The following is a 12,241-nucleotide window of genomic DNA, read 5'->3' as shown; positions in this document are numbered from 1 at the left end:
TTTACCATTACTCACAACCCCTGTAACCATGTGCTACAAAATTAGTCTGAAACAGTATTTATATTTGAGATGGCACACGTCAGTTTAAAAATAGAATGGCTATAAACTATTCATTTACCCCTATTTCAAGTCAGGTTATTTTTTCCCTTTTCGATTAGACGTGGCAGTACAACTTAGAAGAAAGTCTCGGAATTACACCAGACAGTAACATCATGGAGTTTAAATACAAAATCAAATACTTTAATGAAATTAGGGAGCATGGGAACAGCTCAGATATACCACTAAAACGGATACCACTGAGCTGCGGACTTGGGATTTTTTTTTTTTTTTTTTTTTACACCTTCTGTTTTTAAACAAGCAAGCAGATTGACAAACTACCAATTCTTCAGCGTGTCAAAGATCCTGAGTATAGAGTTATTCAAAACACATAAAATGTATATATATGAAACTTCTCTATGAGCTGGTGGCCTGCACGCAGCATTGCACGGATAAAAATATACTACTTTCAATACACAGAGCTAAATACTTTCACATTTATCAGAATTCTCTACACAAATCTTAAATTGATAGAATTCAAGTTTTGACTTTTCAGTATATAGCTTTCACTTGTATTAAACAAATGCTTATTTACACGGTGGAGAAAGTAGAAGGGCTAATAAGGCCATATTCCCATATTGTATTGTTAAACACTGCAAAATATATACACAAGTGTAACCTAATATAGGCATCAGTTCTAGAAATATCACCTTACATTTGTACAACATAATTGAGTCAGTATGAAACGACAGCTTTGTTAGCACCAAGCCACTAATGGTTTTCATGAAACGTTTTGAGCTTTCTTCTCGTTCCATCAGGAAGGGCTAGTTCAGCAGGGTTCGCTAATCGCTGAGCCAGGAAATTGGTGCTCTCAGTACTCCGAGTCCCGAAATAGACTAACACCATTGCACTACAGTATGCAAATTTACCTATTACCAAAGAGCAGGCATAGGAGCAGCCACCACAAGAGAGGCTCTTCGGTGTTTCTAAGAGACACTCCAGCAGCAGAACAATTAAGCCATCTACCAGATCAAGTCTCCCACATCATCATGTCTGTTCAGTGTCCTTGTATTTGGATTCATGCTAACAAGCACAGGGTTAGAAAAGATTACTGATGCTAAGTGGTTTAGACCCAGGCTAACCCTATGCTGCAAGGGAAAAATGGGGGAAACCGGGCTCCACTCTGAATCCCAAAGGACAGAAGAGAACCCGTTGTAGCGCTCATCTCCTATGCCTGCTGTGGCCAGGGTGGTCTCGGTCATAACGATGACCCGTACGCTCATAGGAGTGGGAACGCTCATGTCTCTCTCTATAGTAGTGACTTTTCTTCTTGTACTTCCCAGAATGATCAGAACGCTCTCGTGAGTGGCTCCGGGAACGTGAGGAGCTCCTGCTGCGGGACTTCCTTGGCTTGTGTGTCGAATATTTGTAGTCCTTTGACTTTTTGTAACTCCTCATTTTAGAGCCTTTGTAACTAGCACTATGGTTGAACTGTCTTGGGGGAGAATCACTGCGACTCCTGGAGCGGCTGTGGGATTTGGAACCACTCGATGTTGAGTAGCTTTCACTTTTTCTAAGACAGGGAAGTAGAAGGAGAAGAGAACAGTGAGTGCCTTAACAATCAATGTCCGATTACTTTACAACATTAAAAGCACGCACTAGGATAAGACAGATTATAGCAATCTTAGGTGCTACTTGGAACACAAGGAAAAAGGTTTTAGAAAAAATGATTTGACACGGTCCTTTAAAATGCCACCCTTACTTACTTGTAAACTACAATTCAGGTTGAAAGCTGCCCTCAGAATAGATCTTACAAGCAAAAGCCTCTTCTCTAAATACAGAGCGCTACTAATCTGATTAGTTGAACCAGCAAGCTTTAGAAGATATTTCAATTACATTTTAGCTTTTGTCTGCATCGCCTGGCTTCAAACAGAATACTTCCCCAGCTCACACCCCATAACTCATTAAAACACAGTATAAGTAATTTCCTGTAGGACTAAAATAATAGGAAACATTTGTAATCATTAGATCCATTGTTGAATGGGTAAAAAACCCAGATGCTTTGAAATGCTGAACAGTATCTTTCACAACATTTTATTAATAATCCAGAAAGAAATCAGCTTCATAATTACAGCAAAAGGTTTTGGAAGAATTTTAGACCTATGGACTTTGGGGGTTCCATGATTACCTCTCATGGATATCTACATACTTGTAAATTGAGCCAATTTACCATAGATTTTTCTCTCTAATTTGTAGCCCTGAAAACAGCTTAAGGCATGAAAATCAAGCGGTCTTTCCTAGCTTGAGCATCACCCCCAGTAAGAGGCTTTGCAGGCCAAAATTGGACCTCAGTTCTGTTTGTGAAACCCCAGTGTTTGGTACAGGGGGCACAAGGTATAATGGAGGGAGAAGCTGAACATATTGCCATTCTGTTGATCTGAGAGTCAGAAGAGAATCCAATTCCCTATCCCCCAAGCTTTGTTGGGTCTATGGTGAGGATAGTAAGAAGCAGTATATAAACTTATTTTTGTCATTTAAGTCAGCAGAAAGGACCATGGGCACAAGGAGCAGATTTGCTGAGTGAGATGCCATTCATATGCAGTTATTCCTCTAATCATAACTTCACGTGAACCTACACTGGCCACCGTGTTGCACCTCCATACACTAGTCTCATTTCCAGAGCTCAAACGGGGTTTCAGTTTTTATATAAATTGCTGTAGTTGTTGCTTCAGAGCCCACTGACTCCCAAAGCACCATTCTCTGGGATGGTAGTTTGCCATTAGCATAGCAGGTTACAAATGGGACTCAGCACTTCCACCCATTTCAGTATGTACCTGCGCTTAGGAGATGCTGATCTAGATGGTGATCTTGAATAACTCTGCTCTCGACTTCTGCTTCCACTTCTGCTCTCCCTTTCTTTCTGAATGCTATGAAGGACAGAATCCAAGTAAGATTTAGATTTAAGCGCTGGGAGAAAAAAAAAAAAAAAAAAGTAGAGTCTATATCACGTGGAATCTTACCCATTCACTGGGCTGTTGGAATTCATTCTTTTTGTTCCATCCATTTTTCTTTTGGCATTCTTCATCGCCTGCACAGCAAGTGGGGAAGGTTTATTTCCTTTACCTTCTTTTGGAGATTCTAAAAGAAAAATGTAGAAGTTTACACTTCATCCGCCCCCCACATGCGTATCAAAGAGATGTCAATCTTTAGTGGGCAACCCAATGATAAGGAGTGGCAAGCAGTAGTTGAATGGATCACCTGCCCTCACTAATGAGGGCAAGGATCGACTAATTACCAGATCCCTCTAGATACCCTTTGCTGTACATTCAGATAAAGGGTGAAACTTGAATGAGTTATTCAAATCTAAAGTAAATTTCTGAGGCTGTAAACCTAGTACATTAAAAAACAACCCCCCCAAAACCTCTAAAACAGACTTTAAACAGTGAAAAAACCTTTAATAGAATTGCCTGAACCGGCATTTTATGTAATATGTCTCACAATTTTCAATGCCTTGGAAAGGCAGATACTATTGTATCTTCAAGAGGGCTCTGTTAGGCAAAAGATAGTTTCCAAACATGGTGCTCTGGGGAAAAAACTTTCTTTAAAGGTGTTACAACCTAAATCTGAATACCAGTTTATTTGATTCATTAAAAGGTCCAACTCTTTCCTCTTTGTTTCAAGGAAATTTACATGCCAGATTTTTTTTGTAAAGGGAATTTTAACTAGCCGGAAGTAACTATTTCTTATACACACATTTCAGTTGAATAGAGAACAGGGCACTCTCCCTTCACACACAGCCATTCCTCCACCACCCTTCCCAGCACATACAGTTACTGGAGCAGAGGCGTTTTGAAAAGTGAACACGTTGGCTCTCTCCACTAGACAATGTTCTCCCACTACAACAAATAGTTTCGTGTCATGTCCCAAGGCTGCCTTTCTTCTAGCACACATACTAACATGAGGCCAAGAAAAAGAACGGGAAAAAATCTCATGAGTTTGACTACCCCTTTCTAGAGTGAGGATGCTGCAAATTAGCAGCATTTGCAGCCTCATTTGGAACATAGACAGCTTAACAAGGAATACCTGCCATCTAAAATAGCCTGACTGAGACAGGATTCTTACTCGAGTTATGAAGTCACTGTAATACTCCCAAAATATGGGAGAAAGCAATGCAGTCCAAATGTGCAAACTAGGTACATTGATACCAACCATTTTTAGGAACAGGGGAAAACCCTGACGTGTTCTCCAAATTGGGAGTCTTGTCGGGTAGCAGACCTTTAGCTAATGCTTTTGCCTCTTCAATGGCTAGTTTTTTCTTTTCTACTTTGCTTTCCAGATAAGACAAGTCAACCTGCAAATGCACATTTAAAAAAAAAAAAAAAAAAAAATCAGTTCTCTGTACTGTTTCAATTGACCATCCATGCTTAGAAGAAGGGATACAACTCACAGAGTCTGGATTCTGCTCCCAGAGAAGTGGGAGTTTTGCAACTGGCTTCAATGGAAGCAGAATGTTTTGCCCCATGTACTGAGAATACACATCGTATAAAACAATAGCGAACCTTTTTCCGAGTATATAGCTGCAGGATTTTTATACAAATCCCTTGAATTTCCTCCTCTGTTGCTCCAAACAGCAGAAACCAGTGAGGACGATTAGGAAGTGGGATCTACAATTGAGAAATCATACATTCAGTTTTCTATTTCTACATGAAAACCTTAATGTAAATTTAAACGACAAAATATAAATAGATGTTTCACCTCCAATGTTCTAGCAGCAAGGTAGATACAGGCACAAGCAATACTTTCTGGCTGGAATCTTACAAAGACATCTGTTCGTAGACTGTCATTCATGTAATTCCTGAAATACACAATAAGGGAACAATTGCAACCCCCTGCAGAATGCCTCTCTGTTCTATTCTCTTCAATTCTACAGTAACTACTTTTCTGTGCATTCTATTACTAAGCTCAAATGCTATACTCCTGTAAATCTGAAGAGAAGTTAGAAAAATTTCTTCAAGGGGATGGATATGTGGTTGGGAATAAGTTTCTGACTGGCTGTCAGACAAATCAGTTATGAAAGAGAACCAATTTTAACTTTACTTTTCCCTCTAGATCTACTGGCCTGCTCTCATGCAAAAACAAATGTTTTTGTAGAGACCACATATAATCTGTAAAGAACTCAGTAATAGAAATCTAGGCTCAATCCCAGAGTGCAGAGAAGCATGCAAACTGAAAGCTAGTGTTCAAAGTTGCCGATCCTGCTGGAGTTCTCTGGAGAAATGCAATCCACTTCAGCGTGTACCCATTTCCACTGGAAAGTTTTAGGAACCTGTCCATTTTCCATTAGTGAGACAGTATCCAAGACAGAATCCATTTGTGATGCAAAAAGCTAGTCGTGGAAGAAATCCAGGTATTTGGGATCATCAGTGCAGAGGATGGTTCAGTATTCAAACAGATCTCCTCTTCTCTGGCATATGACAGTATCGTTTCCAAATGTCCCATTTCAACAAGGTTTCTTAAAATGAATATTCACAGAATGAGACAACTGTAAAATATTGCACATATTCCACAACAGTCAGTACATACTTTAAAATATTTTGATTTTAAATCCTCAAGGAAGTTTGTATTTTCAAAGTACTTGCATCTGAATTTGTCAACAAATACAATGTTTAAAGGTATAACTTTTAAAAAAAATATTTCTTTCAAGCAGCGTGTCAGGTGGGCAAGAGAGAAAACACCACCCAGAACAAAGGCCACCATATAGTTATACAAGCTTTCTGAGAAGAGTTTGAAATTGATCGTGGGGGTATGCAGCACACAAGGATGCCCAAACCAGAGCCCACAGCCCATTTAAAACCAGTTTACAGAAAGAGGAGGTGCTCATGAATCTCATTCCCATCTACGTGTTTTAGTCCTTTACTAGATATTTCAGTTCTAATACACGGGGATCGACTGACCATTGGGAAAAAAGTGGCAAGTTAGAGGCTTAGTCTTGACTCTCCTTCACCTTGCCCATGAGGAAAGCTTAAACTAAGTCATGCTGTTCTAAAACCGTTTTTTTTGCTATAGAGAAGACACTTTGAAGGAGATCAGAGAAAGTCTTTGTGAAATGAAGTGCAGTGAGAGAAGTATTCACAAGGTATGAAGGATGATTGGGCTTCCTTTCCCAAACTGCTTAACAAAAACTAACTTGCTAACTGTGCAGCTGGTCTTTTGGGCTCTGAGTTTGGGGGCATGTAGAATTAAACATGTGTCACATTACTTCAGCTTTAAGTTGTTCTCTAAAACCACTGCACTTCAAACATTAGTTATACTGGATACCCATGACTTTCCAGGTACTGGAAGCAATGAATGGTTAGGGAATTGCTCTAATAGTTATTCCACTGCATCCCAAACAAAAAAGGAAATTGGTGCCTAATAGTCTTGCTTCACATGTGAATTCTGAATGCAATGGTATTGTGTAATCTGGAAGTAGGGAAAATGTCCAGTGTCATTGCTGTACTTAATTCCAAACTGAAAATACTTGAGTAGAAGGTCTTAAGTGTTGGATTAAATAACATACACAGATATGATAAAAACTGAAGTCTACCAGTTAGTTAATTCACCCAGAAGACTTAAATCCCACCTTAAATAGTTTTTTTTTTTTTTTGCATTTTAAAAAGGTACAGCATCATTAACATAGTTAAAGCATATTAACATTAACAGTTTTCAAAATTTAAACAATCAAGTTCTAAAATATACAAGAGAGTCAAGGGCACAACAACAAAAATCAAAAGTATAAGCACAAGAAGCAGTTGGCCAGTTACTATACTATCGTATTTATACCACCTGTCTAGAGTCAGCCTTCTCTTTGTAGAGCCTGCTTTGGTTTGACTGAAGACGCAGTTATCCCTGCACCATAGCGCTTGGGCAGCAGAGGAGAAGTCTTAGTCACTTACCCTCAGAGGCTACCCTTTGATTAAAAGAGTACAGAAAAGAAAAGTCAAAATAGGTTCTCCATCAAACAGATCACAGTACCAGAGAGTTCAGTCAGCAGAAATATGACCTTTAGATTCATTATTCCAATTTTTAAATTATGTCATTGTTTCATAAGTTACAAGTTTGTTACAATCTGGAATTTTTACTTCGATACCCATCCCCAAATGATTCTCTTCACTACAGTGAAGCAACAAGACAGGCAGAAGACGTTTCATGGCAAATGCAAAAACACTGAGTTATCCAGTCTTAGTAGCTGACATCTTGGATTATCCATGTGGATAAAAAGGATTTATGTCGAGGGTTCCTGATGCCCTTGTTGCAACCGCAGCTCAAGTGTTGGGAAAGTGTCTCCCAGCATCAGCGACGGACAAGAACTGCACATATGATTTACCCAAAGAAACAACCACTTAACATTTTCACTTTAGAGGGAGGGCAAAGGGTAGAAGAAAAGGGAAGAAAGAGCAAGGGTTGAGGGGTTTAAAAGCTATCTTACCATTTAAGACAGTGCCTGAAACTTAGAGGCCGATCAACATTTGGATAGTAGGTTGGGGCACTCCAGGAAACACTGGAACTGTCTATTCCATGAACATAGTTGTGGGCTACACCAATGTTGCCCAGAGTGCCTCAAATGACATATTTCTGCCACTGCCCTGCTGGTCTCGTATAACAAGATAGATCAACTTACCATGAAGTCTGGACCAGGTGTTGGTTACGTTCACATTCTAATACCTGAAGGTACATAACGATTATCTGGAAGATATGGGTTACTGAGTTATTATCAAGAATCTCTAGAGCCAAGTATTTAATTCAGAGGGGATGTCCATGTAGCATCTGCTATTCTGTTCTAGATTTTAACATTCTCAAATATCCACCGAGAGAGTGCTTGTAAGATGCCAAATGTTTACCCGGGTAGTTTCTGCCTTCAATTACAAAAGAGGGAAAGAACAGGCTCCAAAAATGGCTGTGCACAGCCAAATCTGACCTTCCTCTTACTCCTCCTTCTGTTCTCAGTCATCCTATTCATCTAGAAGTCTTGCCTTCCGCTCAGTTTTCAAAATAGGTATGCTTTTCCTATGGAACTCAACAGTCCTCTTAGCTGCCACATGGGAGGAAACACTGCCAACTGGAAAAAAGTGGCACCAATCCACCACAAAACACCTCTATTGGAAGGGACTAAACCTAGCCAACGTTTTTTCCCCTCTTTTGCTTCTACAAAGTCCTAGATAATAGGTTTAAAAGGTTCACAGCAGCATACAAAACAGTTTTTTGTGAACCACATGAAAAAAGATGGTGGATAAAACAAAATGATTACAGAAAATTCACAGGGATTAGTGGGTGAAGGAGTACACTCATTCCTGTGTTTGGTACCCCAGTAAATAAGAAGGCTCAGAAAGAATGGCAGTGGGCAGAGAAAATCTGAACAGAGCAAGGTATCTACACATTTTTAATCAGGGGGCACTTGATCTCAAATTTAAAGAACATTTACACTACAGTGAGCTGAAGAGGTCTGAAGTAGTAGCCCATTACAGCAAGACAGAGAGCAGATACCTGCAGGGCAAGGAAAAGGAGAACCCTTACACTACTTTAACCTTCTATTAGATTCAAACAGCCGTGCTGACCAGCTCCTATGGGGAGCAGAGTTGGCACACTTTGGGGAACAGCATTCCTGGGACTGAGAATTTCACACATCCCATCAGTAATGACGAATATTATAATCAGAACTAGATTCTACAAAAGGGATATTCGAGAGCCTTAGTCAAAGAGGAGTTATTCATATTGCTTCAGAATTTAACACCAAAATTACCTGCTTATTCAACAATAAGTTGTTTTCATGCTATGACAAATTGAAGAATCCAAGTACAGTTAAGTCTAACCAGTTCTTAACATCTGCATCCATCTCCAATCTTCACTGACCAATGAGATACAAGACCAACTATTAAGACTCTCTTGAATGAGAAACAAGATAGCAAGATCACTGTAAACTAGCTTCACTGTGTTCAGTATTGTGGAACAAGCAGCTTTTAACCAGTTTAATAGTCTACCCAGAACAAGCAGAGTGTGAAACACACACAGTTTATAAGTTAGTTGAATATCGTACAAACCTTATGAGGGTGCTTTACATGAACGCAGAACCCCAGCTCCTTTAAAACTCTTCTCTCTGCCTTTATGATTTGGTTCTTCAAATTAACATAATCTTGATCCAGTAGTAGAGGTACAGGTTTTCTGTAAGACATTATTTCAGATTCCATCGAGTAAGAATGAACTGCCAATATTAAAAGACACCCAACAATCTTACTTGGACACATATGCAAGTTACTATATTTTGATGCAAACTAGCTAGTATTTACAACAGTACAAGCATTTTTCCAGTTAAGATTAACCAGATTCATGTTTTAGTTTTCATTCCCCAAACAAGGTTTTACCCCATGTTCCTTGAGTCATGATGCATCTGAACTCCCCCATAGGCACAGCAACAATTATGGCTAGCTAGGCTGCTAAATTCAGGCTCTCATGTTCAGTAGTCCCCACATTTAAACAACCGGCCATGAAGAAAGGGAACATTTTTCAGATTCTAAACTTACTTTTTCTCTCTTAGATGTCGAAGGCGATGGAATACGTTAATTACATCTCTTATGCGCCTCGGTGCTTCTTCAATTTTGGATGCCAGATGAACACAGGCCATTGACACATGCTGAAATATAAGTATTGCAACATACTGATGTTTTGCTCAAATCTGGAACTGATCGCCTCCAAGAGCTTTAGGAGGGATAACAAGAGAAAGTGGTGGTAAAAACAAGAAATATTCCAAATTTTAAGTTAAGTATTTGTTACAATGTAGATGTGTAAAACTGTGTTTAACTAAACAACATATCTATAGCTCGAAAGTTTCCTGTACACATAGTTCAACAACAGGGCATAATATATGCTCTCAAACATGAGAGAAATCAAATGCATAGTGCATTTTCTAAAAGAATCCTTACCTCCATGGAATGCTTCACAAAAGATTTTGTATAAAAGAAACGTTGAAACAGCACCTGCCCTGTAGCCATTGCCACCTAGAGAGAAAGGAAGAAATGGTAATCCAATATTAATATCCCCATACAAGGTTCTAGAGCAAGATGAATTACACTGCAACAAATTTGAGTCCCATAAAAAACATTAGAAATGCCTGACACAGCAAACAAACAGCTCCCAGAGGGAGAAAAAAAAAAAAGCGTATAACACCATGAACACCTAGAACTATAATGTGCAGTCTTAGACTAGACAATAGAAAAGTACCAAACAAAATATTTTATGGGGACACTCAAAAATAGTTATGAGGGTGGACACTACAGTCTAAATGCCCCGCAGTGCTCCACCATCTATGCAAACACTCCTACTTGTTTATTTTTGGTTTTATGTTCGTTGTGCAATATTAAAAGGCAACCACCAACCCAAAGCGAGTCATTTTAACCATGAGTCAGCACTAAATGTCAAGCATTACCACCTACCCACAAGCTCCCCAGCCAGCCTTTGTGGTTTTACAATCACATAGCCATATTTAAAAAGACTCCCTTGTTGCCATATTAAACACACTCATATGCAAGAAAAGATGGCTAGAGAAATTAAAACAGCTAAAATAAAGATTATTGGTAGCACCATTAGGCCAAAAAAAAAATTTATTTATTTATTTTTTAAAAAAAACTGAAGGTCTCGTTAACCTTGTTTCAGCCATAGTGGTATTTTTGTAACCGCTCTTCCCTCCAACCATCATCGTAACATTGACTCTTTGTCCCGTTTTCTTTAATGGGAGGAATTGAAGCGCACCAGAGAAGTCAACTGGCGACACGTCATACGAGAAAGCAGTTCAGAAACCCCATTTGAAAGGCATTGCGAAATCATGTGCGTTACCATGAGCATGAGGGGGGGGGCTCTCCTTTTAGAAACGAGCGAGACTTGGCCGATCTACCAGGAAGGGCCCTGGAGGGCTGAGCCAACCCAGGCCCTGGTTTTACCGGAAGAGATGGTTACATCATTCACTTCCTGTCTCAGCAGAGCCGGCCGGGACAAAGGGGGGGGGGGGGGGGGGGGAGAGCCGGAATGCTGCCCGTAAAGGACACAACAGGGCCAGTTTCACACGCCTGGTTCCTTGGTAAATAAAAGGCCGGCGGCGTCTCGTGATCCCTGTTCCGCCCCCGCGATTGCAAACGCGGCTGCGGGGCCCGGGACCCAGCCCGTCTCCCCCGGGAGCTGCCGGGTCGGGCGTTACCTAGTTTCTAGGACGAAAGGGGGAGTTTGTGTGAGTGACGCAGCGGCCATGGGGCACCAGCAGACGGCGGGGCCCTGCCCGGGAGAACAAAGCGCGACACTCCCAGGCAACGAAGGCCCAGCGCCCCCGGCTGCCGCGGGCCCGGAGCGGCTACGCAACCTCCTCCTCCTCCGGCCCGCGCCGCCCCCGCCCGGGCCTCGTTCGCTCCCTCAGACCGGAAGCTGCTCCTCCCTGCCGAGCGTCTTTCACCCGCCGCGGGCCCGGCCCCGAAGGCCGGCTCACCTGCGGGAGCCGCAGCAGGATGCCGGCCGCCTGGATGAGCTCGCAGCCGGTGACGCGCAGCTGGGTCTCGGTGTCGGTGTCCAGGCCGCTGCCCATGGAGGGGGTGAAGAGCAGCGCGTCGTCGGGCAGCAGGCAGTTCTCCAGCGTGATCAGCACCCCCGAGTACAGCCGGTCCCCGATCAGCACCGCGCCGGGGCCCGGGGCGCCGCTCCCCGACGGGGCCGGCCCCGCCGCCTGAGGCCCGCCCGGGCCCCCCGCTACTACGGCCGCCGCGCTGCTCGTCCCCGCCGCCATCTTGGGCCGCCGCCTCACCTCTCTCTCGCCTTCCCCCTCTCCAGCCGCCGGAGCCGGGCGGTGTCCCGCCCCTTTCCCCCTGCGCTCGCCTCCCATTGGCGGGTGACAGCGAGGCGCCGCTCTCGGATTGGCCTGCCTGCCCCCTCCGTGACGCTGGTCCTGCGGCCTGATGCAAGCGGCGTGACGCAGCGGTTGGGAATTCGAAACAGGGTGGAGCGGGCGGAACTTCCGGCGTGCATCGCGCGCCTCCCTCGCCCCCTCCCCCACCCAGACAAAGCCTGGCTCGCCACCACCGACCAGGCCCGAGCCAGCCCTTCTCCACCCCCGCACACGCCAGTGGGAGCCCCCCACGCCGGGGGGAGGGGGTTTGAAAGACTCATTGAAACAGATGCTGGGGGTATGGAC

General features: G+C 42.6%; 1 protein-coding gene across 7 annotated transcripts; it reads right to left on the bottom strand.

The window, feature by feature from the left end:
- Positions 1-218: 218 nt before the first annotated feature.
- On the bottom strand, positions 219-11,879 carry CCNL2 (cyclin L2). Of its 7 annotated transcripts, none has more exons than XM_005292913.4 (11): positions 11,543-11,879; positions 9,993-10,067; positions 9,594-9,703; positions 9,114-9,234; positions 7,697-7,761; positions 4,792-4,891; positions 4,596-4,700; positions 4,246-4,387; positions 3,057-3,174; positions 2,871-2,963; positions 219-1,609 (listed from the first exon to the last, which is right to left on the bottom strand). In XM_005292913.4, the coding sequence occupies exons 1-11, from the start codon at positions 11,834-11,836 to the stop codon at positions 1,258-1,260; spliced, it is 1,575 nt and encodes a 524-aa protein (XP_005292970.2). In that variant the 5' UTR covers positions 11,837-11,879; the 3' UTR covers positions 219-1,257. The 7 variants fall into 7 exon arrangements, with proteins under 7 accessions (XP_005292970.2, XP_042708794.1, XP_042708793.1 ...); XM_042852860.2 differs by having other exon boundaries at positions 9,594-9,768; positions 11,543-11,873; XM_042852859.2 differs by lacking the exon at positions 11,543-11,879 and adding an exon at positions 11,261-11,511.
- Positions 11,880-12,241: the final 362 nt, after the last annotated feature.

This window comes from Chrysemys picta, chromosome 21 (genome assembly GCF_011386835.1).
Source record: "Chrysemys picta bellii isolate R12L10 chromosome 21, ASM1138683v2, whole genome shotgun sequence".
In the NCBI taxonomy this organism is placed as follows: Eukaryota; Metazoa; Chordata; order Testudines; family Emydidae; genus Chrysemys; species Chrysemys picta.
This window is presented reverse-complemented; position numbering and strand designations above follow the sequence as displayed.

What these genes read in the sequence shown, in the direction of transcription:
- CCNL2 (XM_005292913.4), bottom strand. Translation starts at nt 11,836, where the DNA reads ATGGCGGCGGGGACGAGCAGCGCGGCGGCCGTAGTAGCGGGGGGCCCG. An exon ending in TCCTGCTGCGGCTCCCGCAG is followed by an intron (nt 10,068 to 11,542) that starts GTGAGCCGGCCT and finishes CTTTCTCTCTAG; the next exon opens with GTGGCAATGGCTACAGGGCA. An exon ending in ATGTAAAGCACCCTCATAAG is followed by an intron (nt 7,762 to 9,113) that starts GTTTGTACGATA and finishes CATATCTTCCAG; the next exon opens with ATAATCGTTATGTACCTTCA.